General features: G+C 31.5%; 1 protein-coding gene across 2 annotated transcripts in view; it reads right to left on the bottom strand.

Moving 5' to 3' along the window:
• The window catches only part of Grip (Glutamate receptor interacting protein), a 347,975-nt gene that overhangs the window by 240,925 nt on the left and 80,158 nt on the right, over positions 1 to 26,892 (bottom strand). For both annotated transcript variants that reach the window (XM_076410452.1, XM_076410453.1), the window contains exons 2-3: positions 17,761 to 17,836; positions 15,569 to 15,899 (exon numbers count right to left, since the gene is read on the bottom strand). In XM_076410452.1, coding sequence (XP_076266567.1) covers positions 15,569 to 15,677 — 109 coding nt within the window. In that variant the 5' untranslated portion in view covers positions 15,678 to 15,899; positions 17,761 to 17,836. The remainder of the gene's footprint in view (positions 1 to 15,568; positions 15,900 to 17,760; positions 17,837 to 26,892) is intronic.

Raw genomic sequence — 26,892 nt, 5'->3', positions numbered from 1 at the left:
TTTAAATAAATGAATAGTTCAGTCTTCTTTCATTTTATTATATGCTTTTAAAAATTTTATTCTTTTAAAATTATTATCCGGAAGTTTCATTTGTCCTCTTCGATACTTTTCAGCCTAACAGTTTCCTTTGAAATAATTGTACTTAAATTATTACATTATATATACTACATTAAGCTCTGCGCAAAGTGGGTGCCGCGCAAGCTCACTTTTGACCAAAAACAAGTCAGTGAAAACTGAGGTGGGTGCCGAAACTCAGACCTATTTTGAAACAAGTAACAAATCGTACTACAAAAATGGTATTGAAAAGTTGGAGGATCGCTATGATCAGTGTATCACCCATGAAGAGAATTATGTTGAGTAAAAAAAAATGTATTTTACTGTGGTAGGCCGGGGACTTTTCAATTGACCTGTTAAGTGGTGATGCACACATCCGGCAACGCTGAACATATCCACCTACCGGCAACGCACAACCACCCTTCCCCTCCCACGTCCCCCTAGCTCCGCAATCGCCACTCTCCTGTGCCCGTAACTTTGTGACTAAAACCCGTCTCGACAGAATTATGGGCTTTTATCCGGCTTAAGGATCTAACTAAACCGAGATGAGGAACGGTGGGCGTTCTCGCCGAGCGACAACTTGCCAGGATATAGGCTGTTGTTTTGCGGAATTGGCCTAATCCCGCAAAGTCGACGGAAAACGAAATGTACCGCTAATATCCCGATTATACATCTTAATTTTTTTCCTTGTTGTTCCCTCTCTTACCGGAATTTCGAAAATGTCTCTATGACGAAGGCAAATATAGAAATTATAGGAAAACAAACCGTTCAATAAGTTGTCGGGGCAATTTGATGCCACTTGCATGTCTCATCTTTTCCGAAAATACGACAAAATTTATAATTTATAATTTAAAAACTGTTCTACGGGAAATTGTTGATAGTTTTTGTAATATTCATTAACCTGTGATAACCAAAAATTCATCTTAAATTGATCTAGAACTTATAATTTTTAAGATATGTGATATAATCCGAAAATAACTAATTTTTGAAAATGTATAATTACATATGTATAATTCCTATATATTTCATTAACCTGCTATTATTCGAATAGAAATGGCAGTAATAAATAAGAAAATGGCATAAAATCGACAAATTTCACGACTATATGTATGGAAAAAAGTGTACATTTTTTTAACCCCTCAGATAAAGAGAAAACATTTGAATTGTACGTACGTTGAGGTGAAAAGAACAAAAATCTATGTTAAGTTACTCTGGAAGTTATTGTTTTCAAGATAATTGACATTAACCGATGTTAGGAAGAATGGACATGGAAGATAAAACTCCAAAAGTATATGTATTTTGGGGCAAAACAAACTAAAATCCATATTAAATTGCTCTAGAACTTAGAACTGCTAGTACTATTACCACTTTCAATTCAACTAACTCAACATTCATAGCAAACCTTTCAATATATATTAATAATTTTATTGTTCTAAACCCTTTCATATGTTATAAGGATTACTTGAACAGAAATGACAAGAAAAATATTGAAAATGACAAAAAATCGCAAATTTTCACGACTATAATATGGAAAAAGTGGCAAAATTTTTTACCTCTCGGATCAAGATAAAACTCTCAAAACATATGTATTTTGGACCGAAACAAACGAATATCCGGGTTAAATTTCTGTAGAGTTTGTGGTTTTTAAGATATATGACAAATAGTGATATCTACTAATTTTCTAAAGATATAATTTTCATTGTACAACCTAAAAAGTAAATGTTGTATGAAAATTATTATACCACCATTCGATTCAGCGTAAAATTCTCTATAATATATGCAACTTTCATTAATCTGCGATTACATGAACAGAAATGACAAGAAAAATATTGAAAATGACAAAAAATCGCAAATTTTCATGACTATATATATGGAAAAAGTGGCAAAATTTTTTACCTCTCGGATCAAGATAAAACTATCAAAACATATGTATTTTGAACCAAGACAAACGAAAAACTAGGTTAAATTTCTCTAGAGTTTATGGTTTATAAGATATACGACAAATAGTGAAAACTACTAGTTTTTTGAAAATATAATTTTTATTGTACAACCTAAAAAGTAAATGTTGTATGAAAATTATTATACAACCATTCGATTCAGCGTAAAATTCTCTATAATATATGCAACTTTCATTAATCTACGATTACTTGAACAGAAATGACAAGAAAAATATTGAAAATGACAAAAAATTGTAAATTTTCACGACTATATATATGGAAAAAGTGGCAAAATTTTTTACCTCTCGGATCAAGATAAAACTCTCAAAACATATGTATTTTGGACCGAAACAAACGAATATCCGGGTTAAATTTCTCTAGAGTTTGTGGTTTTTAAGATATATGACAAATAGTGATATCTACTAATTTTCTAAAGATATAATTTTCATTGTACAACCTAAACAGTAAATGTTGTATGAAAATTATTATACCACCATTTGATTCAGCGTAAAATTCTCTATAATATATGCAACTTTCATTAATCTGCGATTACTTGACCAGAAATGATGACTAAAAGTATATGTATTTTGGGGCAAAACAAACTAAAATCCATATTAAATTGCTCTAGAACTTAGAACTGTTAGTGCTATTACCACTTTTAATTCAAGTAGTTCAACATTCATAGCTAACCTTTCAATATATATTAATAGTTTTGTTGTTCTAGACCCTTTCATATGTTATAACTTATGTAGATCAGGTCTAAAAATTGGTAAATTGTACTTTATTGAAGGTATTGTCCATTGGTAACCGCTATTTTTTCTCATCTCTCAGGTAAATTTCGGATTCCATCTAGAATGAACGAAGTACCTTTTAAGGCTGCCCACGAAACGGCCCATATTTTGGCATATTCATAAGAAGAGAAGCGCCGTTCAGACAGGTCACAAATCGTGTCTCGTAGCACTCCCTATTTTAATGTTTCCAAGTATGTTTTCATCGGTTCTACAGCATATGATCGAGCGTTATCATGCTGAAGAACAACACTGTTGTGTCTTTGCCCGTATTTCGGCCGTTTTCGCTTAAAACGCGTCAATTTTAGTCAGTAGCGATCTTCATTGAAGATTTAATGGAGTAACCTAATATATTAATGAGGATTTGGACATAGCCTTCCTATCTTTTTGGCAGTCTAGAACTTTGTCTTCGGTCTCACAATTGCCACTTTATCGCCACTTTTAAAACGTCAAAACCAGTATTCACACTTGAAGTCGATGGAGCATGATTAGCACGAGTTTCATATAGCATTCAATGGCCTTCAGCAGCATTTTTCTTCAAACTCTAGTAAAAAAGTAACTTCCCACAAATGCGATTTGCTCGGTACAAATTTAGACAATTTCAACATACCGAAAAATTATTTTGTTCGCACTTCGACGAATTGGTACACACTATAAAGTGAGGTTTAACATAAAGTTAATTACGACTAACACTATCTGTTGTAGATCCCCTAAAATAACATTATAGATCTGATAAAAAAAAATTGATTCAAATTCCGAATTTTTGTATGAATTAGGTAAAAATAAGAAGCGACGAAATTAAAGAAGCTTCTAACCTCATCTGGTGTGCCGTCGGCTATCAGCTACGAGAGTACATCTCGTAAATGGCCTTCAGCAGCATTTTTCTTCAAACTCTAGTAAAAAAGTAACTTCCCACAAATGCGATTTGCTCGGTACAAATTTAGACAATTTCAACATACCGAAAAATTATTTTGTTCACACTTCCACGAATTGGTACACACTATAAAGTGAGGTTTAACATGAAGTTAATTACGACTAACACTATCTGTTGTAAATCCCCTAAAATAACATTATAGATCTGATTAAAAAAAATTGATTCAGATCCCGAATGTTTGTACGAATTAGGTAAAAAAAAGAAGCGACGAAATTAAAGAAGCTTCTAACCCCATCTGGTGTGCCGTCGGCCATCAGCTACGAGAGTACATCTCGTAAATGCCAAGGACGAACTCAAATCGTTCGTGGGAGAAGAGAAGAAGCGAAGGGAGGCACGGGGATGAACCGAACGGGACGAGACGGGCGGGTGAAAAACGGAATAATATCGAAAATGAAACGTACTCATCAGATGAAATCATTCTGGTGCTGGCGCGAGAGATGCGAGGGGTGCCGCCGCCAGAAATAGGCGTCGTGCCGTCATCGGGAGCTATTCTCGGCGTCGGGGATACGTCCAAATTGTAAATACGAGGAGGGAAAAAAGCGGGATCCGTGTGATTTATTTTCGTGTGGTCGGTTTTCGGCCTTATGGCGTAGCACTTCGGCCATGCACGGGCGGAAAAATCGTGTTCTCTCGCCTTTTATTTTGCCGTCGTATGATTATACATACATTTTCGCGATGGCGGTGGGGTGAGGGGGCTGTAACGCGCCCCAGTATCGAGCAGATGCCTCCAGGGTTTCAACAAGATTACAATCCCAAATAAAATCGGAATTTCGGTAATGATATAAAACAGGTTTTTATCATTCCTGCTATAGAATCTGACTTTTAAGAATTAGTGAGAATGAAAATAGTAAAATCTCCTTACTTCTCAATGATTTAGCAAGCGGTTTCAAGAAAATAGCTCACTGGGCTGTCCTATCTTCTAAACTGTTTGTTTATTTTATTTTTAAATGAGAGAAATTCGATATGTGATCTATATCAGGTGTTCCTAACCTGTCCTAAACTACCATTCGATTCAATGTAAAATTCTCTATAATCGGTGCAACGTTCATTACCCTGTGATTACTTGAACTGAAATGACAAGAAAAATATTGAAAATGGCAAAAACACGCAAATTTGCACGATCAAGATAAAACTCTCAAAACATATATAATTTGGACCAAAACAAACGAAAATCTAGGTTAAATATCTGTAGAGTTTATGATTTTTAAGATATACGACAAAGAGTGAAATCTACTAATTTTTTGAAAATATAATTTTCATTATACAACCTAAAATGTAAATGTATGAAAATGATTATACCACCATTCGATTCAGCGGAAAATTGTCTATAATATATGAAAATTTCATTAATCTGCGATTACTTGAACAGAAATGACAAGAAAAATATTGAAAATGATAAAAAATCGCAAATTTTCACGACTATATATATGGAAATAGTGGTAGAAATTTTTACCTCTCGGATCAAGATAAAACTATGAAAACATATGTAATTTGGACCAAAACAAACGAAAATCTATGTTAAATTTCTCTAGAGTATTATGGTTTTTAAGATATACGACAAATAGTGAAAACTACTAGTTTTTTGAAAATATAATTTTTATTGTACAACCTAAAAAGTAAATATTGTATGAAAATTATTATACCACTATTCGATTCAGCGTAAAATTCTCTATAATATATGCAACTTTCATTAATCTGCGATTACTTGAACAGAAATGACAAGAAAAATATTGAAAATGACAAAAAATTGTAAATTTTCATGACTATATATATGGAAATAGTGATAAAATTTTTTACCTCTCGGATCAAGATAAAACTATCAAAATATATGTATTTTGATCCAAAACAAACGAAAATCTAGGTTAAATTTCTCTAGAATTTATGGTTTTTAAGATATACGACAAATAGTGAAAACCAATAATTTTTTGAAAATATAATTTTCATTGTACAACCTAAAAAGTAAATGTTGTATGAAAATTATTACACCACCATTCGATTCAGCGTAAAATTCTCTATAATATATGCAACTTTCATTAATCTGCGATTACTTGAACAGAAATGACAAGAAAAATATTGAAAATGACAAAAAATTGTAAATTTTCACGACTATATATATGGAAATAGTGGTAAAATTTTTTACCTCTCGGATCAAGATAAAACTATCAAAATATATGTATTTTGATCCAAAACAAACGAAAATCTAGGTTAAATTTCTCTAGAGTTTATGGTTTTTGAAGATATACGACAAATAGTGAAAACTACTAGTTTTTTGAAAATATAATTTTTATTGTACAACCTAAAAAGTAAATATTGTATGAAAATTATTATATCACCATTCGATTCAGCGTAAAATTCTCTATAATACATGCAACTTTCATTAATCTGCAATTACTTGAACAGAAATGACAAGAAAAATATTGAAAATGACAAAAAATTGTAAATTTTCACGACTATATATATGGAAATAATGGTAAAATTTTTTACCTCTCGGATCAAGGTAAAACTATGAAAACATATGTATTTTGATCCAAAATAAACGAAAATCTGGGTTAAATTTCTCTAGAGTTTATGGTTTTTAAGATATACGACAAAGAGTGAAATCTACTAATTTTTTGAAAATATAATTTTCATTATACAACCTAAAAAGTAAATGTTGTATGAAAAATATTATACCACCATTCGATTCAGTGTAAAATTCTCTATAATATATGAAAATTTCATTAATCTGCGATTACTTGAACAGAAATGACAAGAAAAATATTGAAAATGACAGAAAATTGTAAATTTTTACGACTATATATATGGAAATAGTGGTAAAATTTTTTACCTCTCGGATCAAGATAAAACTATCAAAATATATGTATTTTGATCCAAAATAAACGAAAATCTGGGTTAAATTTCTCTAGAGTTTATGGTTTTTGAAGATATACGACAAATAGTGAAAACTAATAATTTTTTGAAAATATAATTTTCATTGCACAACCTAAAAAGTAAATGTTGTATGAAAATTATTATACCACCAAACGACAGTGAAGAATATTAAAGTGACAAAAATCCCATATTTTGAACGAGTATATAGATATTATTCGCACATATAACATTACTTGAACATGTTCAATGTGGTTTCTTGTAGAATGATCTGATGTAGACGCCCTTAACTGAAAATTTAAACTCTTCGATTCCATGCCACTGTGAGAAAACCTGTAATGTTCATATGGAGTCGATTTACTTCCACTGCAATATCCTGATCCTTGTTTTTTAGTCGAGCTTTTGATGATTAACGAATACCATTCACCAAAAAAACCATGTAGTATATAAAAACAAACAAGAAAAGATAACAAAACATCCTGAAACAAACAAACTGTGTCGTAAACATTCAACTGACAGCGCTGCGTCCCCCATTTGAAATCGGGAATCGTTTATTTTTCCCTCACCGTCCTCCCTCGGTACCCCCCACCGAGGGGGTTATGATAGGGGCAACATGGGGGATGTGCGGCTTCAAATTTTCTGCCCGTTAACAGTTGGATCAGTTTACCAAATCCATTAGGGATAATCCGGGATTATTTGCACCCACGCGTTGGAAAGAAACGTACTCTCGAACGAATATGTTTTCGAAAAGAGCAATTAAATTTGGCCATATTTGGCCTGTCCATTATATCTGGATTAGCCGACGATTCGGCGAGTAATATTCGGTGGCCATTAACAGCAGACCTTTACTGGATCTTTTTTTATTCATCTTAATACAGAGGTTCTATTGATTTTTGTTGGGGAATCAATTTTATCCAGTAAAATATTTTAATTCTCTATATATAAGCCTCTATAAAATGATTAACAAAATTCTTTTTCTTGCTAACTTGACAAAACTGTTCTCCATAGTGACACAACGGTTTAACATCAAATTTCTTTTAATTTTTTTTACAGTGCTCGGTTTTGTCAGTTTGTTTCATGGATAAAAAATAACGAACACATAGTTGTTGCAAATATGATTACAAATTCGAATCAACTTTTGGACTAGAGCACTGGGCTCTTTTAACAGTTGTCAGCTGAAGACATTGCATTAAACATCATTTAGGCTATTGCGTATACAGTTAGTCTAATAACAGGTCAGTTGAAAAGTCCCCGGCGTACAATAGTAAAACACATTTATTTGGCAAAATTAGTTTTTTTTTTTATTCAACATAATTCCCTTCAAGGGTGATACACTGATTATAGGGATCCTCCAACTTTTCGATACCATTTTTGTAGTACGATTTGCCCTTTGCTTCTAAATAGGCCTCAGTTTCGGCGATCACCTCCGCATTCGACGAAAATTTCTTCCCACCGAGCATTCTTTTGAGACCTGAGAAGAAGAAATAGTCGCTGGTGGTTAGATCTGAAGAATACGGTGGATAGATGGATTTTTGCCATCGTTTTCAGTGACTTATGACAGAGTGCATTGTCTTGGCGAGGCAGCACTTTCTTTTTCTTCAAATGCGGCTGTTTTTCGGCAATTTCGCCCTTCAGACGGTCCAATAACGCTGTGTAATAGTCACTGTTGATGGTCCTTCCTTTTTCAAGGTAGTTAATGAAAATTATTCCATGCGCATCCCAAAATACCGATGCCATAACCTTGCCAGCCGACTGTTGCGTTTTTCCACGTTTTGGAGCGGGTTCATCGTGCGCAGTCCACTCGGATGGCTGTCCATCTTCAAACACTGCTCCGAATTATCAACTCGTCGTTGTTTTTGGCCAAAACTGAGCTCGTGCAGCACCCAGTTTGCACAGAGCTTTCTCATACCCAAATATTAGTGAATGATATGATGCAAGTATATGTTCAGTTGACATCATTAGAGTATCTGCTATTTCTTTCAATTTCAATTTACGGTCAATCAAATTCATTTTGTAATGTTTTGACGGTAACAATCTCTTTTGGGCGTCCACTGCATTCGATTCACCGTCTTCGGTGCTCATTTCACCACATCTAAACTTAATATAACAAACCTTGATGGTTGATTTTCCTGGAACAATGTCCGGAAGCACGGTATCAAACCAAGTTTTTGCTTCAACTGTATTTTTCCCTTCAAAAAGCCATATTTTATCAACACGCGAAATTCCTTTTTATCCATTATTTTTTCACAATATCAAAAGTTGCTTCACTCATGCTATAATTTACAAACTAATGATCCAACAGCTGCCAAAGTCATACACGCATCTTTTTGGGGTTAGAGCTAACTAAAATATATATGTATTTAATTCTAGTAGCGCCATCTATATGTCAGGCGGGGGACTCAATTGACCTGTTATATATAATCATTTCCAACACAGTCGATTTCTGTTTTATACTTTTTAATTCAATAAATATCTAAAAATGGAAAGATCGTGAATTTGTACTTCATTATAAGTAACAAATTCATTAACAAAAAGGAAATATCAAGGAAAAGTGAAATGGAAATGTAGAAAGTTATATACAAGAAGTCAACATGAGATTCCTCAGAAAAGTCTAGAGTGCAACAAAAATAGACATGATGAGAAGTAAAGAAGCAAGAAAATACTCAATAATTCAGTGAGAGCACTAACAGCGTATGAAGGATACTAGACATATACTAGAAAATGGGGAAAAATCAAAGGAAATCTAGGATTAATGTATCCGAGAAGTTCTTCAAAAGAAAGGAAGTGAATCTGTGCATGAAACAAAAGGGAACAGACACTAAATATAACGCATGGGAAATTAAAGTGTTTATATAAAGAAAATGTATTATATTTTAGAATAAATCGAAATCACTATCCGAAAAAATACATCCATTTTGTTAAAAAAAAACATGTTAAAACCATAAATATAATAATTTGGGTTTGATTAACAAAATAGAAATTTTAATTTAAATAATAATCGCAAATACAATGTAATATGATATGAATTTTTCAGGCGCGAAATTAATACAACAAACATTATGTCGAAATAAATGGAATTAAAATAACATAATCATTTAATATGGTTTAAAATTGTGTATAAACGTTCTGATATATTGAACAATATATTAGATGTAATTTCTCTTCTTCAGAAATATTATTTTTACTTTCTTTGGGGTGTTGAAACACAATGATGTTGGTACAGAAATATGTCGTAATAGCTTACGCTATCTTCTACAAATTGCCACGAATTTTAAACTTTGGTGTAAATTTTGAGTAAAAAATAGAAATTTTAATTTAAATAATAATCGCTTATACAATGTAATATGATATGATATGATAATATTACCAATAATGGATAAAATACGAAAGTTAAATGGATTATAAATGTATATTTCCTCTGAAAAATAATGTTCCCATATAAACCGATATCCATTTTGGCATATAGACTATTCAAAAATTTTTTGTACATAAGTCATCAAAATGTTTAATGTAAATTAGTTTAAGAATCAAACAATATTTTCCTTCTCATTTTATTCTAGCTAAAAAGAGACACTATGCTGTCTGATTAGTTCGAAAACGTAAACTAATGAGCCAGTCAATGTCGTCCGGTCGTCAAGCAAAATTCTTGAAAGCAATAGTGATAAAATGTTATAACTCCAACCTATAAACTATTGTAGCTATATAATTAACTATAGTTTTTAGATGTATTATAATGTTAAAATAAATTATATTTGACCACATTTTTGTTCAATTATTTTATTTAGATTAGAATTGTATGTGAAAGCCAAACAGAACTAAAATTCAGAGTTGATGCGGCAACATTGCGACGTTTAGACGTCACAAGTTTAAGTGACGTATGTACAAAATAACTTTGAACCGACCATATATATGTTTGTGTATCAAAAAAGGTGAAAATTGATCGGATTTATATTGTTTAAACGCGAAGGCAATTCTAGTAAACGTTATTTCGAAACATATGGGACCGAAATAACATCAACATTTAATGTGGTTAAAAATTTTGTATTAGTTCTGTTATTTTGACTAATATATTAGAAACATCATCTGCTGCAAATTGCTATGCATGTTCAACACTCAATATATTTAGTTAAACTAACTTGGTACCAATATCATCTATAGAAAATACTAAACTACACAATATAATAACAAAAACTAATATTTCCACCTAATCTGCTAAAAAATTCACCCAAAATGCCCAATGAAATAACCAATACCCATAACGCGATAATAGAAGTTGTTAAATAAACTGTAAATAAATATTTTCTCTGATAAAGTAATGTTCAATGGATACGACATGCAGAAGAATGAAGACGAGGAAACGTCGAGCGGTTAAAAAGGGTTATCGTCATCTTATCAAGGCCGTAAAATCGGGTGATTCCGAGGTAAAGTGGGTAAGACGTGGCAGGGAGCATAAAAAACGGGCAACTTAAGAATATTCCAGGAAAAGGAGTCTGTACTGTTGCGATATTCCGGCTTCGTTTCATTGATTTTTATGTTTACTGTCTCTGTTCCTCGAGTTATTACTGGAAACTGATAAGAGGAGAAGTGTTTCAGTGGTGGATAAGTATTCAGTGGGTGACCGTTTAAAACTTCCTATATAAATATTATAAATATGGTCCTAGTTGCTCAGAAAAAATAAAAAGCATGTTAATTTAGTTTAATTCTTTAGAATTATGAATTTAGTTTATGTTAAAATATCATTGGATGGGAAGCATCGAACCCAGAACGGCTATCGACTGTGGATAATAGTACCTATAAGATAGCATAATTTAACAACTCTATTTACAGAAAGAGATCAGAAAGAAGATTTATCATTATAGGCAATTTTGGGAAAGGTTTCACGGAGTCAATATCTATCTATATGTTCTATCTATATGTCCATGCTAAGAACTGTGAAAGCACTTGATCGGTTAGTTTCATTTCTATGGTGCTTTTGGTTTTATCTTGGGTGGTATTTTCTGAATACAAAATAAAGAACAGTGCTTTTAGCTTCTTTTTACTGTTTCACTCTCTCTCTCTCTCTCTCTCTCTCTCTCTCTCTCTATATATATATATATATATATATATATATATATATATATATATATATATATATATATATATATATATATATATATATACATATATATAGATATATATGCAGTTTTTTTAGGTACCCATTTTTTCACCTTTTTCGCCTTTTAACAGGTAAAGTTAAAATGTAAAATTATCGGCCAGAGTATAAACCTAAAATGCGTTCAAATAACACAATGTCAAAAACATGAAAGTACTGTAACTACAAGAACTGTCAAACTGCATTGCATTTTAAAAATATGCTTATTAATTTATATAAAGAAGTATATTTAGTACAATGCATAAGGTTACTTAACCAAGATAGTTTAGATTTTTTGGATATATTAGAATGATGAATGAATAAATGAGTCCCTCAACTGTTATGTTAAAAATTTAATTAAGTATTATATTTACAGTATCATCTGGATATTGAACGTTGGGAGATTTTTCCCCAAAAACACCTATTAAGTTTTATATCTATTACTGTATGACTCTATTTTTCTAAATAATTTTTAGCATATTCTATATTCCAAGTATCTCGCTGTTATTTCCAGCCAAATGAATATTAAGCTATGTTACATACATGTTTTCATTTCAATGACACTAACCACAAAACTACACAAGTTATGTTCGTCTTTGAATCGCAGTTTGTAGACGACTACAATCGATGGGAATGACCCGAAAGATGAAAAGATGGGTCCCACGTCAATTTAATGACAGGAAATTGGAAAATTCCGCTTCAAAAGTATGAAAGTACGAAATGTCTGCATATAATAGTAATAGGGTGACAAAAATAGATTAATTTAAAAAATTTAAAGTGGTAAAAATCATGGCTATCACCTCATCATGCTTTCTTTTTTCGTTTGGTGAGAAGACTTCTGTATCTAATGGGGCTAGATTGACACTATATGTTATAAACTATTGAAACCTGTAAAAACACTTAATAGTTAACGCTACCGAAAACGAATGATCAATTTGAATTGTGTATTGATCGAAAAACGTCCATAATACCATCAAAGACACGATCAGGTGATACTGCAGCATGATACAGTCTCATACAGAAACACCAGTCGCTCCGGTGGATAAAATGTGTCATTTAAACGCTTTGATGGGATGAGCCCACGTCATACTCTCCAGACCTGACTCTATCCGACTACCACCTTTTCATTATTCGCAAATTTCGAATCCGTGAATGGTTTAGCTCAAAAGAGAAACTGTCCTTTTGACCGGCAAAGTGTGAAGAACTGACCAATATTTTAAATAAACAAAAAAGCCAACTGATTTTCAATGTAGTGCATGACGCTTCACCACCATAAATCGTACATGATTTCCCGGGATGTTTGTTCGTTTTCTATCGGTCGCCGTCGGGGTAAATTTAGTTTAAAGAGCGGGCCAGGTCCACGGTACCGGTGGAAAATTTGATTTACCACGTCCGGTGGATGATGTTAACGCGTCTCTGATTTCGTAATCTAAGACGCTTCGGGCTCTTTAAAGGAAAGCATCTTGCCTCGTAAAATTTAGCGAGAAATGACTTTACGAGATCCAGCTGGCGGAACAGTCGCTATATGTTCGGGTTAGGTGTACTCGCCATCGCAATTTATCGGATATTGTTGGGTTTCGTTAATCTTTTATCCTAAAATGTTAGTAGAGTGAAAGTTAACAGTTTCATCCATAAACCATTTCCAACATCATTAACGCATTTAGTGGAAGAACTACACATACATACTTCTTGCTTACCCTGATATCTCTATGAACAAGTCGCAATCAGATCAAAAAATACATCATTCTATCTATCAATCTTCCGCAAATGAATGGAAAATGATTGGAATTATTGAATGGCTTGCAAAACACAGCTTCCTAAGATACCGTGTTAATGTGTGAACTATTTCAAGCTGTTATTCGATAAATAAGAATAAAATATTTAATTGCCTTTTTGTAATTTACTTTCTTAGGAATAGAGTACCTATTACTATGCTTCCCCTCACCCGTTACTCTACCCATCATTCCCTTAACTATTCCTTCCCAGCACTGCATAACACAAACTAAAAACACAATATTTAAATAAATTTACATATTTCAACAATTAACCAGAATTCCAAGAACCATATAAATAAACATTATCATAAAAAGACTGAAATCGTTTAAATCAAACACAGCCAATATAGTTAAAATGAAACGAAATAGCCACCACTATATATGAAAGCAGTACAATTTTCCTAAAAATCTCTAAATATTATCGCTGCTATTTTTGATCCACAAATCCCATTATCAAACTGACTACCTCGAGCTTTCGATTAACATATTGTGCATTTCCTAGCCTAAAACGAATGGATGATAGTGGTTTAAAACTGAAAGACATCTCAGTCAATACATCATTATATTCACAAAACAATTATTTATTTACCTATACTCTTATATAATAATGCATTGTATTTTCCTTGTCACTAGATCACTAGGGTGTCATTGATAGATTTATATTTTGGTTACTTGATCCAGGTCTACTTTTGTTAGTAAATTTAATTATTTTAAAGGTACACTGTACACTGTTCCATATCTTAGCAAAATGCTGTCTAATTTCTTCTTCTGATTCTCTGAATTTCACATTCTTCGACTTTTACTCTCAACAAATTCTAGCTAAATATTAGCTATAAAAAAATTTAAATTATTACTAAAATATATTATGTTTAAAATAAAGGTCTAATTATTACCAGTTATTACAGTTTTTTCTACTATTCTTGATATACAAACCTCATTAATGACTTGGCAATTTTGGCAGCTAATATTCCCACTATAAATCAAATTGATGTTGTATGGATTTTATAACTTCTAAAAATTGAACCTTACATTCTGCACTTACCTTTGTTCTTTCATATTTTAAAAGCAATGTATGTTAGACCACCAAGACTAACACAACAATTTAAATAACTAAATAAATAAAACAAATGTTAATGTAGCACAAAATATAGATATTATATATTTGTTTGTTGTTTTCATTTAATCGACAGTACCGATCACCTCGAAAAGAATGGACCGTTGGCCGTTAGAAAAGAAAGACAATATAGTTTCATATAGTTTATTCTTTTCTATGAATTATGATATGCTGGAGAGTGCGCATACGCCAAATCCGGATATGTTGGGGAATAATCTATCATGTTTGGATATGTGAAAAAGACTATTGTCTACAATAACACTTTCACACACACACACAGTCTGATTGGACTCATCAATCATGCAAAATAAGAAGTTGACAAATGGTGAAATTGGCAAAAAGTGATAGATAGATTGGAAATTGACAGTTCAATTATTGACGTGAATAGTGTCTCAATAAATCAAACAGTATCAAGAAAAATGTACACAGGTAGTAATAGAATAAAATAATGACAAATACCATGATATCAAAATGACATGACAAGGAAACACAGCACCGAAGGAAACAAAAACTAAACGTAAACAGGTAAATATGCTTTCTAATAAATGTAAGAGGTTGCCACTACATAAAAAACGCGTCTAGATCTCAACCTCATAGGTACTGTAGAGAAGAGTTGAATCTAAATACAGTAAAACATAACACTAACCTACAAATTATTATGACTGTATAATTAATTGTAGTTTTAAGTCGTTTGATAATATATGTATTAGATATTCCATAATGTTAAAATAAACCATATTTCTAAACAACATTTTTGTTCTATTATTTTATATTAGTTAGGTTGTTTAACATGTTATTTGCATTGATATTTTGAATTACCACACTTAATATTGTATTAAAAGCTGCCCAAGTATATTTATTTGGAATAGAAACATTTAATTAAACATGAAGTACATTATTTTATTTCTCCATATCAGTTTAGTGTGCAATATACAACATAATAACTACAAACTACAAAATAACTTACCGTGTAATTCGATGGTGGGTACTTTATGAGCCTTGACTATCGGAACCACTTGGCTTACTCCATTGGTGTAGACGTGACTGTTCCTAGCCAAGACCTTCCACAGTTTCATCGTAACCGCCAGCTTGACCCGATTATCTAGTCTCGATCGCCACCAAGAACGCCTGCCGTGTCGTCCCGGTGGATACGATATACAAAACACCTCGATTTTTGTCCGTTCGACATCATTCTGACCCACTGTGTAGTTCTCAGTACACTAACATTCAACTGTAGTTTCGATTGTTATAAGTGTTGACCGGTTGAGATAGTTTAGTCTACTGATTCAACCTGTTCTCTTTAAACAACAAGAAATATTATGTGCATTATTTCAGGAAATAGGAACAATACAAGAATATTCTTGAAGGTAACAATACGTCTAGTATAAAAAAAATATCGAGGAACGACAGGAGTAAAGTAAAAACCCCCAAGAACGAGGGCGGGAGAATAACAAGAACGAAAACAAATTTTTCAATATCGGAAATTTAATTATAAAAAATAATAAACGCCGCAAAGCTCCAAGCCACTTCACTTACTTTTCCGTTATTATCGAGTAGGAAAAAAGTAATTCTAATTCTGTGACATGAAAAACATTTTTTTATATACCACGAAATAACCTTTGAGATATATATTTCGTTCATGTTCTCACTTTTCTTGTAACTTTAGTAATTCTATTTAAAGGAAAAAGTAATTCTATTTTATTCTAATAAATTCTATATTCTGTCATAATGCATGGGAAAATACATACTTTCCCTTAGAAATTTATTGACTCAGTTAAAACCAGAAAAAGTCACACGGTACCAAATCTGATGATGTGACTATTTCAATACCACGGGGATTTTCAATTTTTCAATTCAATACCATCAAGAATTTTGTCGGAATAGCTAAATAAAATGATTCATATGAAGCAGGAATTACCCATTTTGACACAATGTATATGATACGATTACCAATACTGTGTAGTTACTGACCTGTACAACTCAATTTTTTTCATATAGTATCCTTATCGGTATGTTATGGCCTAAGGCTACTTAACCAAGATAGTTAGAATTTTTGGATCTATTAGAATGTATGAAGTCAACAATATATATTCAAAATAGTCCCACAATTGTTTATGATAAAGAAAATAACTTTTGTTATACTTAACCATTCTTATTATTTCACTTATTCTTATTATTTATTACAAAATGCTTCAAAATATACACGAAATATAGATCTATATTTTGTTTATTCAAGATGTATACTTAACAATAGTTCAAACTCTTAGTTTGACTTGATAACGGTAAATAAATAAGAAAATGCCTCAAGACCAAAGTTACAAGTAAAATGAAAGGAAAAGACAGTAAATACTTTTGTAAAAGGAGATGACTATACTAATAAGAAAAAATAGAATATCTAACGTAGAAAACTCAACCAATATATGGGAAATATATTAAAGCCATATTAATATAAATCATGTTTGGTATTAATACTATAAAAAACTTTCAAAGTAGTCACAGAATTATTTCATTTGTCACTGACCGGTATTTTATGTGCCTATTTGAAGCCAGAAAGATAGTATAATACTATGTAGGCTATGAAAAATGTCATGAAATATATGTTTCTGATGAAAATCGTTCATTATGAACACAAAATACATATAGTTGTTTTGTCTATTCAAAATGTATACTTAACAATACTTCGAACTCCTAAATTGACTTGATAATGGTAAATAAACAGCGAAACTCCTGCCTCTGACGACCAAAGTTAGCAGCGGAAAGAAAATAGAAGAGAGTAAACACGCCGGAAAAACGAAGGGACCACACTAATAAGAAAAAATAAAGTTTCCGCCGTAGGAAACTCAATAATAAAGAAATAATAACCGTCGAAAAAGTTCAATTAACTTCCTACCCGAAGGATAAACGGATAAGGTGACTTCCCCGCCGTATTCCTGTTTATCTTTTCCCGATATACTTCCAGCGAAACGACAGGGCGAAGGTGAATGCGAGAGACCGAAAAAAAAACGAACGGAATCAACTACAGGCTTTGCATTTAAACGATCTTTAAAAAATTAAAAAAGCGGTAGATAAAAAAGGACACTGAAGGGTTGCCGGTGATTCGGGGGACGGTTGGAGGGGGAAACGTTAAAAGAAAACAGGTGAATGAAAAACACTCTTTACTTGGCGATGGCGACCGAATTTCGGCTTTTTAGGCGTTGATGAGCTAGAGTCGACTTCGTCCTTTCGTGTCACTAGTCTGGAACAAAAAAGACGGAATTAAATTAGTTAGGAAGGTCTCGAAATTCGTAAATATATAATGTAGGTTATAGTGTAGAATAATTACTACAAAATACGCATTCGAAATTTTTTAAATATATTTAATAGTCTCCCTTTACCAACCAGAGTTTATCTTAAGTAATGGGAAGTCGTTTAAAAATTAGAAAACATAGTATAAAAACTTTTATGAACTATTTTAAATTAAATACTGTTGCTCAAAATCCAAATAAATAGGAATAAATTCAATATTTAACTGCGGAAGTATATGCACATTTTAGTAATTGCAAAAGTTGTAATTATGTTTTGCCAAATAAATAAAACCTGGGAAATATTTGGAAATAATAACTGCCATTCTATTAGAAAATTTTATTGCAAAAGTACGGGATGAAAAAATACCATATTTATATATAGATAACATAATATTTGAAATATATTTGCATCAAGTTCATGTATTTACATATGGTAATAATACTATAATAATAATACACATAATACTGACGTAATTCTATCTGAGTGCTGTATTTTCGAACTATTTAACGATATTATTAGATTAATACAATATTTTATGTACATCATTAAGGAAATGATCCCAAATGGCTTTCAAACAGTTTTTTTTAATTAGAAAAAACTAACTAAATGTTGGATTATGCTTTAATATAGGCTAACGATTCTCAACAATAAACAAAGAAGCATCAAACGGCTATCTTCTGTTAAATTCGATGGACCTAACATCCGACTTCTGTTTGTAGTGTTAGCTTATTCAATTTTTCAGAATGGCACCGACAAATTTAAAAGAACCAAGAAAAAAATAGGATGTAGAACAACTTGTTAAAAGCAAAAAAATGGTTCGCGGGAAGAAAATGAGTACCCTAAAAGTAGTATAAACTTTCAAAGTATCAAGAAGGATTTTGCAATGCTTAAGATTGAAAATTGAGCTTACACCTGAAGAAGCGGCTACCACAACATTAGACAGGATAGCAGTGCTAAATACACAGTTGAAACATGTTTTAGTAGAATATGTTTTGACGATGTAAAGTCAGTTTTATTGATTGACAAGGGCTGATGTTCGCAGAATGGCATATATGCTGGCAGAGCGTAACAACTTGCAAAATCCACTTAGCCTATCAACTGTCACTTACAAAACCTACATTTCTTTTCAACTTTTGGATGAGATCTACAAGAAAAAGAAAAGCAAAATACAGAAAAAAAGTTTAGAAATAAGAAACAAAAACTACAATAAAGTTATAGACAGTAAAGGTGAAAAAGGATTTGATTCAGACACTGAGCCAGACACCATAATAGGAAAAAGAGCCCCTGACTCTGTAGATGCAAAATATATGTTCTGCCAGCAACTTTTTCCCCAAATAAAAGCAAATAACTCTCGATTAAATGTTTGAGGTGTAGGCTTTGGGTTCATAATGAATGTGCCTCAGAATTTTACACCTGGATATGTGATCCCTGCAAGTAAAATAATTAATTTCTTACATCTACCAAAGTTATTTCATTTGTTACTAGATAAGCATTATATGATTATTATCTTCTTAAAAGATACTTCAATTCACATTTATAGCCCATATTTGACCAACTGTTCCAAATTTAACATCTGTTTTGCAATTTTGTTGTAATGCTCAATTTTGATAATATAGTTTATCAAAAAAAATACAAAAATTTTACAATAGTCTATTCAAAACAGCAGTGAACGCCGGCCATCAATGTCTGTCGAAAGTTGTAAATTCGCTTTACAGCCAGACAATGTTTTCCTTCTCATCTTATTCTATATAAAAAAAGGTAGAATGCTGTTTGAAAAGTTCGAACATTTAACCGAATGAGCCTAAAAAGTCGTCCATTTGTCAAACGTCTGCAAAATTCTTCAAAATACAATAATTACGGGATATAAACCGGCAAAGGTTGTTTTAACGCTTTGTTTTAATACATTTCCAATTCCCGCGGTTTTTATTCAAAGTATTTTAGGTAAGGTCACTAAAACATATCAAAAAAATAAAGAAAACAATATAAACTTAATTTAACCAAAAGAAACAGTTTTTACGCGAAACGGGCAATGAATAGATCAGCTTGATAGCTGTATCACTACATGAAAACAAAGTCGCCTTTTCTGTCCCTATATTCCTATGTGCGCTTAAATCTTTAAAACTACGCAACGGATTTTGATGCGGTTTTTTTCAATAGATAGAGTGATTCAAGAGGAAGGTTTATATGTATAATACATGCATAATATACTAAGGCAATATAGCTAATTTTAGAGGTTTCTAACGTGATGTCGTAAATTAACCTATTTTTTTAGGCTTATTTAGCAATTAGCAAAAACGCTGCCTAACCCTATGAGTTAGATCAAATTAATGTACTACAGTATTGTACACCATAAAAAGGTCTACAAAAAAGTCCGCGATGGTATATGTTTTTCTTTTAGAGATAACCCACATTAACCATTTTTATTGTTTACTTTTTACGTGAGAAAATGGCTTATTTACGAAGCTATTTTAAGCTATACGGCATTAATCCTTATCGAATTAAGTACCTTAAATACAATGTGCAATTAATATAGATCAATATGGTTCCTTACAGCATGTAAATTAAACAAATATTTTCGGAGATATTACAAATTTAAAATTTGCGTTTAAAAATGTGTAATGTAATAAAAATTGTATGAATTTAGACATTCCAAAGATAGCAGGAAATCTTCATAGTAAGTATAGGGGAAGAGGAATTGTTTTACTCCAAATTTAATGCGTGCAGGCCAAGGGCAGTAATGAATGAACCAAAAATACTGGATCGATTTTAATCATGTTTTCATTGAGTGACATAGGCATATATATTTTATGCCCGTGCAATGTCGGAGAGGCCGCTATGTTTTTATATACAACGTTCATATTTTTTCTGTAGTGTATTTAATTTAGTATCAGCATTGCACCCGTGCGAAGCCGAAGTTAGAGATAAAATATACGAAATGTATAAAAACAGTAAGTAGTTTTCTTAATCAAAACATAATTTAATATAGTTATTTCAGGGAATAAAAGAATTTATCTGAAAAGTATCCATAAAAAGTTGAAGGTTTTGTGAACTAGTAACGAAGTACGATGTGGTAACAACAATATTAAGTTGTCAAACTATGTGTTTCCGATAAATATCCTGTAATAAGAAGATGAAATATTTGAGGGATGTAGAACATGCCTCCATGTTGGATAATATAGGAATTAAGTAATGTAAAGATAACCCATAAAGGGCTTTAATGGAACTTCCAGACATTGCTTTTAAAAGAATACAATTTTTAAAAACATATAACAAAATCAAGGATGAATTATTATATCAGTTTGTATATTTAAATGAGACATGGATATTTCAGAATGGTACATAGGGAAACATGAAAAATATAGTAATATAGTGTAAAGACAACAAAAGTTGATCGAAAAGGTAAACTTTGAAATAACTATCGATTAGGCTTTGTTAGTATACTTCTTCATGCTGGAAATAGGAATGGCTTTATTACTGGTGCACAAGTAGTGTTTTCCTCTAAGTCCAAGGGTTAAAGTACATAAAATAAGTATTGATGAAACCATGTTAAAGAACGAACTATTTGAAATTGCTAATCAGTAAATACAAATGAAATATTTAATGGCATATTACGCTGTAAAAAGTAAATGCTTTTTATAAATAAGCCTGAGAGAATATTAAAACCAAAACTGTCTGGATTTATATAAAGAAGCATTGTCGACAATGGTTAATTAGGTGGATTAGACCTTCGGGGGATATCTCTATATAAAAAAAAAAACGGGCCTATTACTTAACATATACTAGTGTAGAAAAAAGTTCAATATAAATATAATAAAACAAATCTAATCTATAAATTTTTGTGGCTGTATAATTAATTGTAGTTTTTAGTTCTTCGATAATATATGCATTAGATGTACTATAAAGTTAAAATAAATTATAATACATAACGTTTTTGTTTTATTTAGAACATTCATCATTTCATTTAGATTAAAATTTTGTTGTATGTCAGAACCAAATGTACTAAAACTCAATGTTGCTGCTACAACATTGCCATGTTTTGATATCATGTCACTACTGTTTCGAATATACATAGTTAGTATCAAGAAAAATACTAAAAAGTTATTGTGTTATTTAAAAATATATGACTGATTAATATTACTTTAATAAAATGTTGATTTTTAAACAGTTATGTTTTACTATTGACCCAAAATAAAATTATAGCCCATATTGGGTTATTTTCCTCTATCAATCTTATGCGGACAATATCTCAATGAGTTTCGATATTGCATTTTCCTTTAATTATCCAGAAAATCGACTCAGTCTAATCGTTCCGGGCGAATACTCGGAGCAAGAATTATCACATCATTACGGGGGTAGGGACATTATTAAAGTTGATCTTCATCGGCGCCTTTACGCATTCCAATAAGTGGAGGAAAGTCGTACGAGAAATACGAATTATAACCGGCGTTTCCGCTCGTTAATTAGTATTCTGATCGCGACTACGCCCCGTTACTTTACGATGCTTCGGCTAATTTGCGAGACCATTATGGATGGGAGGACCTCGCCACCACGACCTCGTTCTTCCACCCCCCACCCTCCCCGACCGTACGGGGAACTTTGTAACAAACTGGAGGCCGACAAAGTACCCTTCACGTGCCCTATCGGACACATAGCACCCGGGTTTCTTGTAGTTTAGCTAACATTTCTTGTATTTTAATCATTTTTACTTCAAATATGCATGTATTGGTGAAATATATACTAAACAAGATATTTTCCGTCATTTTCTACAACTCTTCTCTCCCGTCTTTCTGGCGATGTTTCCCATATCATGTCTGAGGAACGATGTTGGTTAGGCAGCGATACCATCATCGATACAGTTTCGTCCATCCTCGGCTTATAAAAACTCGCTTGTCTTGCTGCAACGGTGAGTATGTCATAATCACAAGGCCTGGTATCTTTTATTTAATATAATTTAAAGTCTCCTTTCTACAAACGGGAGTTTATCTGGGCTCGATTTACAGTTTAACGTGGGCTCTGAACCACCGTCCTCGGCATTAAGCGTACCGACTGGCCAGTGACCAACTTAGAGACCATTCCAGATCATCCGGTCTTACCCAGCCTAGTTCCTGGATTGGTTATTCCTTATCAGATTTTCTACTGTTGTCCTTGTAAAGGCATTTAAAAAATTAGTAGAGTTCACTATTTGTCATTTATCTTAAAAACCACAAACTCTAGAGAAATTTAACCCGGATATTCGTTTGTTTTGGTTCAAAATACATATGTTTTGATGGTTTTATCTTGATCCGAGAGGTAACAAACCTTGCCACTTTTTCCATATATATAGTCGTGAAAGTTTGCGATTTCTTATCATTTTCAGTATTTTTCTTGTCATTTCTGTTCAAGTAATCGCAGATTAATGAAAGTTGCATATATTATAGAGAATTTTACGCTGAATCGAATGGTGGTATAATAAATTTTATACAGCATTTACTTTTTAGGTTGTACAATGAAAATTATATCTTTAGAAAATTAGTAGATATCACTATTTGTCATTTATCTTAAAAACCACAAACTCTAGAAAAATCTAACCCGGATATTTGTTTGTTTTGGTTCAAAATACATATGTTTTGATGGTTTTATCTTGATCCGAGAGGTAACAAACCTTGCCACTTTTTCCATATATATAGTCGTGAAAGTTTGCGATTTCTTATCATTTTCAGTATTTTTCTTGTCATTTCTGTTCAAGTAATCGCAGATTAATGAAAGTTGCATATATTATAGAGAATTTTACGCTGAATCGAATGGTGGTATAATAAATTTTATACAGCATTTACTTTTTAGGTTGTACAATGAAAATTATATCTTTAGAAAATTAGTAGATATCACTATTTGTCATTTATCTTAAAAACCACAAACTCTAGAGAAATTTAACCCGGATATTCGTTTGTTTTGGTTCAAAATACATATGTTTTGATGGTTTTATCTTGATCCGAGAGGTAACAAACCTTGCCACTTTTTCCATATATATAGTCGTGAAAGTTTGCGATTTCTTGTCATTTTCAGTATTTTTCTTGTCATTTCTGTTCAAGTAATCGCAGATTAATGAAAGTTGCATATATTATAGAGAATTTTACGCTGAATCGAATGGTGGTATAATAAATTTTATACAGCATTTACTTTTTAGGTTGTACAATGAAAATTATATCTTTAGAAAATTAGTAGATATCACTATTTGTCATATATCTTAAAAACCACAAACTCTAGAGAAATTTAACCCGGATATTTGTTTGTTTCGGTCCAAAATACATATGTTTTGAGAGTTTTATCTTGATCCGAGAGGTAACAAACCTTGCCACTTTTTCCATATATATAGTCGTGAAAGTTTGCGATTTCTTGTCATTTTCAGTATTTTTCTTGTCATTTCTGTTCAAGTAATCGCAGATTAATGAAAGTTGCATATATTATAGAGAATTTTACGCTGAATCGAATGGTGGTATAACAAATTTTATACAGCATTTACTTTTTAGGTTGTACAATGAAAATTATATCTTTAGAAAATTAGTAGATATCACTATTTGTCATTTATCTTAAAAACCACAAACTCTAGAAAAATCTAACCCGGATATTTGTTTGTTTTGGTTCAAAATACATATGTTTTGATGGTTTTATCTTGATCCGAGAGGTAACAAACCTTGCCACTTTTTCCATATATATAGTCGTGAAAGTTTGCGATTTCTTGTCATTTTCAGTATTTTTCTTGTCATTTCTGTTCAAGTAATCGCAGATTAATGAAAGTTGCATATATTATAGAGAATTTTACGCTGAATCGAATGGTGGTATAATAAATTTTATACAGCATTTACTTTTTAGGTTGTACAATGAAAATTATATCTTTAGAAAATTAGTAGATATCACTATTTGTCATATATCTTAAAAACCACAAACTCTAGAGAAATTTAACCCGGATATTTGTTTGTTTCGGTCCAAAATACATATGTTTTGAGAGTTTTATCTTGATCCGAGAGGTAACAAATTTTGCCACTTTTTCCATATATATAGTCGTGAAAATTTGCGATTTATTGTCATTTTCAGTATTTTTCTTGTCATTTCTGTTCAAGTAATCGCAGATTAATGAAAGTTGCATATATTATAGAGAATTTTACGCTGAATCGAATGGTGGTATAATAAATTTTATACCGCCTTTACTTTTTAGGTTGTACAATGAAAATTATATCTTTAGAAAATTAGTAGATATCACTATTTGTCATTTATCTTAAAAACCACAAACTCTAGAAAAATCTAACCTGGATATTCGTTTGTTTTGGTTCAAATTACATATTTTTTGATGGTTTTATCTTGATCCGAGAGGTAACAAATTTTGCCACTTTTTCCATATATATAGTCGTGAAAGTTTGCGATTTTTTGTCATTTTCAGTATTTTTCTTGTCATTTCTGTTCAAGTAATCGCAGATTAATGAAGGTTGCATATATTATAGAGAATTTTACGCTGAATCGAATGGTGGTATAATAAATTTTATACAGCATTTACTTTTTAGGTTGTACAATGAAAATTATATCTTTAGAAAATTAGTAGATATCACTATTTGTCATATATCTTAAAAACCACAAACTCTAGAGAAATTTAACCCGGATATTCGTTTGTTTCGGTCCAAAATACATATGTTTTGAGAGTTTTATCTTGATCCGAGAGGTAACAAATTTTGCCACTTTTTCCATATATATAGTCGTGAAAATTTGCAATTTTTTGTCATTTTCAGTATTTTTCTTGTCATTTCTGTTCAAGTAATCGCAGATTAATGAAAGTTGCATATATTATAGAGAATTTTACGCTGAATCGAATGGTGGTATAATAAATTTTATACAGCCTTTACTTTTTAGGTTGTACAATGAAAATTATATATGTAAAAATTTAGTATATATCACTATTTGTCATATATCTTAAAAACCACAAATTCTAGAGAAATTTAACCTGGATATTCGTTTGTTGCGGTCCAAAATACATATGTTTTGAGAGTTTTATCTTGATCCGAGAGGTAACAAATTTTGCCACTTTTTCCATATACATAGTCGTGAAAATTTGCGATTTTTTGTCATTTTCAGTATTTTTCTTGTCATTTCTGTTCAAGTAATCGCAGATTAATGAAAGTTGCATATATTATAGAGAATTTTACGCTGAATCGAATGGTGGTATAATATATTTTATACAGCCTTTACTTTTTAGGTTGTACAATGAAAATTATATCTTTAGAAAATTAGTAGATATCACTATTTGTCATATATCTTAAAAACCACAAATTCTAGAGAAATTTAACCTGGATATTCGTTTGTTGCGGTCCAAAATACATATGTTTTGAGAGTTTTATCTTGATCCGAGAGGTAACAAATTTTGCCACTTTTTCCATATACATAGTCGTGAAAATTTGCGATTTTTTGTCATTTTCAGTATTTTTCTTGTCATTTCTGTTCAAGTAATCGCAGATTAATGCAAGTTGCATATATTATAGAGAATTTTACGCTGAATCGAATGGTGGTATAATATATTTTATACAGCATTTACTTTTTAGGTTGTACAATGAAAATTATATCTGTAAAAATTTAGTATATATCACTATTTGTCATATATCCTAAAATCCACAAACTCTACAGAAATTTAACCTGGATATTCGTTTGTTGCGGTCCAAAATACATATGTTTTGAGAGTTTTATCTTGATCCGAGAGGTAACAAATTTTGACACTTTTTCCATATACATAGTCGTGAAAATTTGCGATTTTTTGTCATTTTCAATATTTTTCTTGTAATTTCTGTTCAAGTAATCGCAGATTAATGAAAGTTGCATATATTATAGAGAATTTTACGCCGAATCGAATGGTGGTATAATAGATTTTATACAGCCTTTACTTTTTAGGTTGTAGACAGAGAAGTGTATTTTAAAAAAATTAGTGATATTCACTTTGTATCGTATATGTATATGTATTCATTCAATACATATATCGTGAATGTTGTT

Source organism: Rhynchophorus ferrugineus, unplaced genomic scaffold (genome assembly GCF_030347505.1).
Source record: "Rhynchophorus ferrugineus isolate W39M unplaced genomic scaffold, kcgeb_rfMv2 rfM7, whole genome shotgun sequence".
Lineage (NCBI taxonomy): Eukaryota > Metazoa > Arthropoda > Insecta > Coleoptera > Curculionidae > Rhynchophorus > Rhynchophorus ferrugineus.
This window is presented reverse-complemented; position numbering and strand designations above follow the sequence as displayed.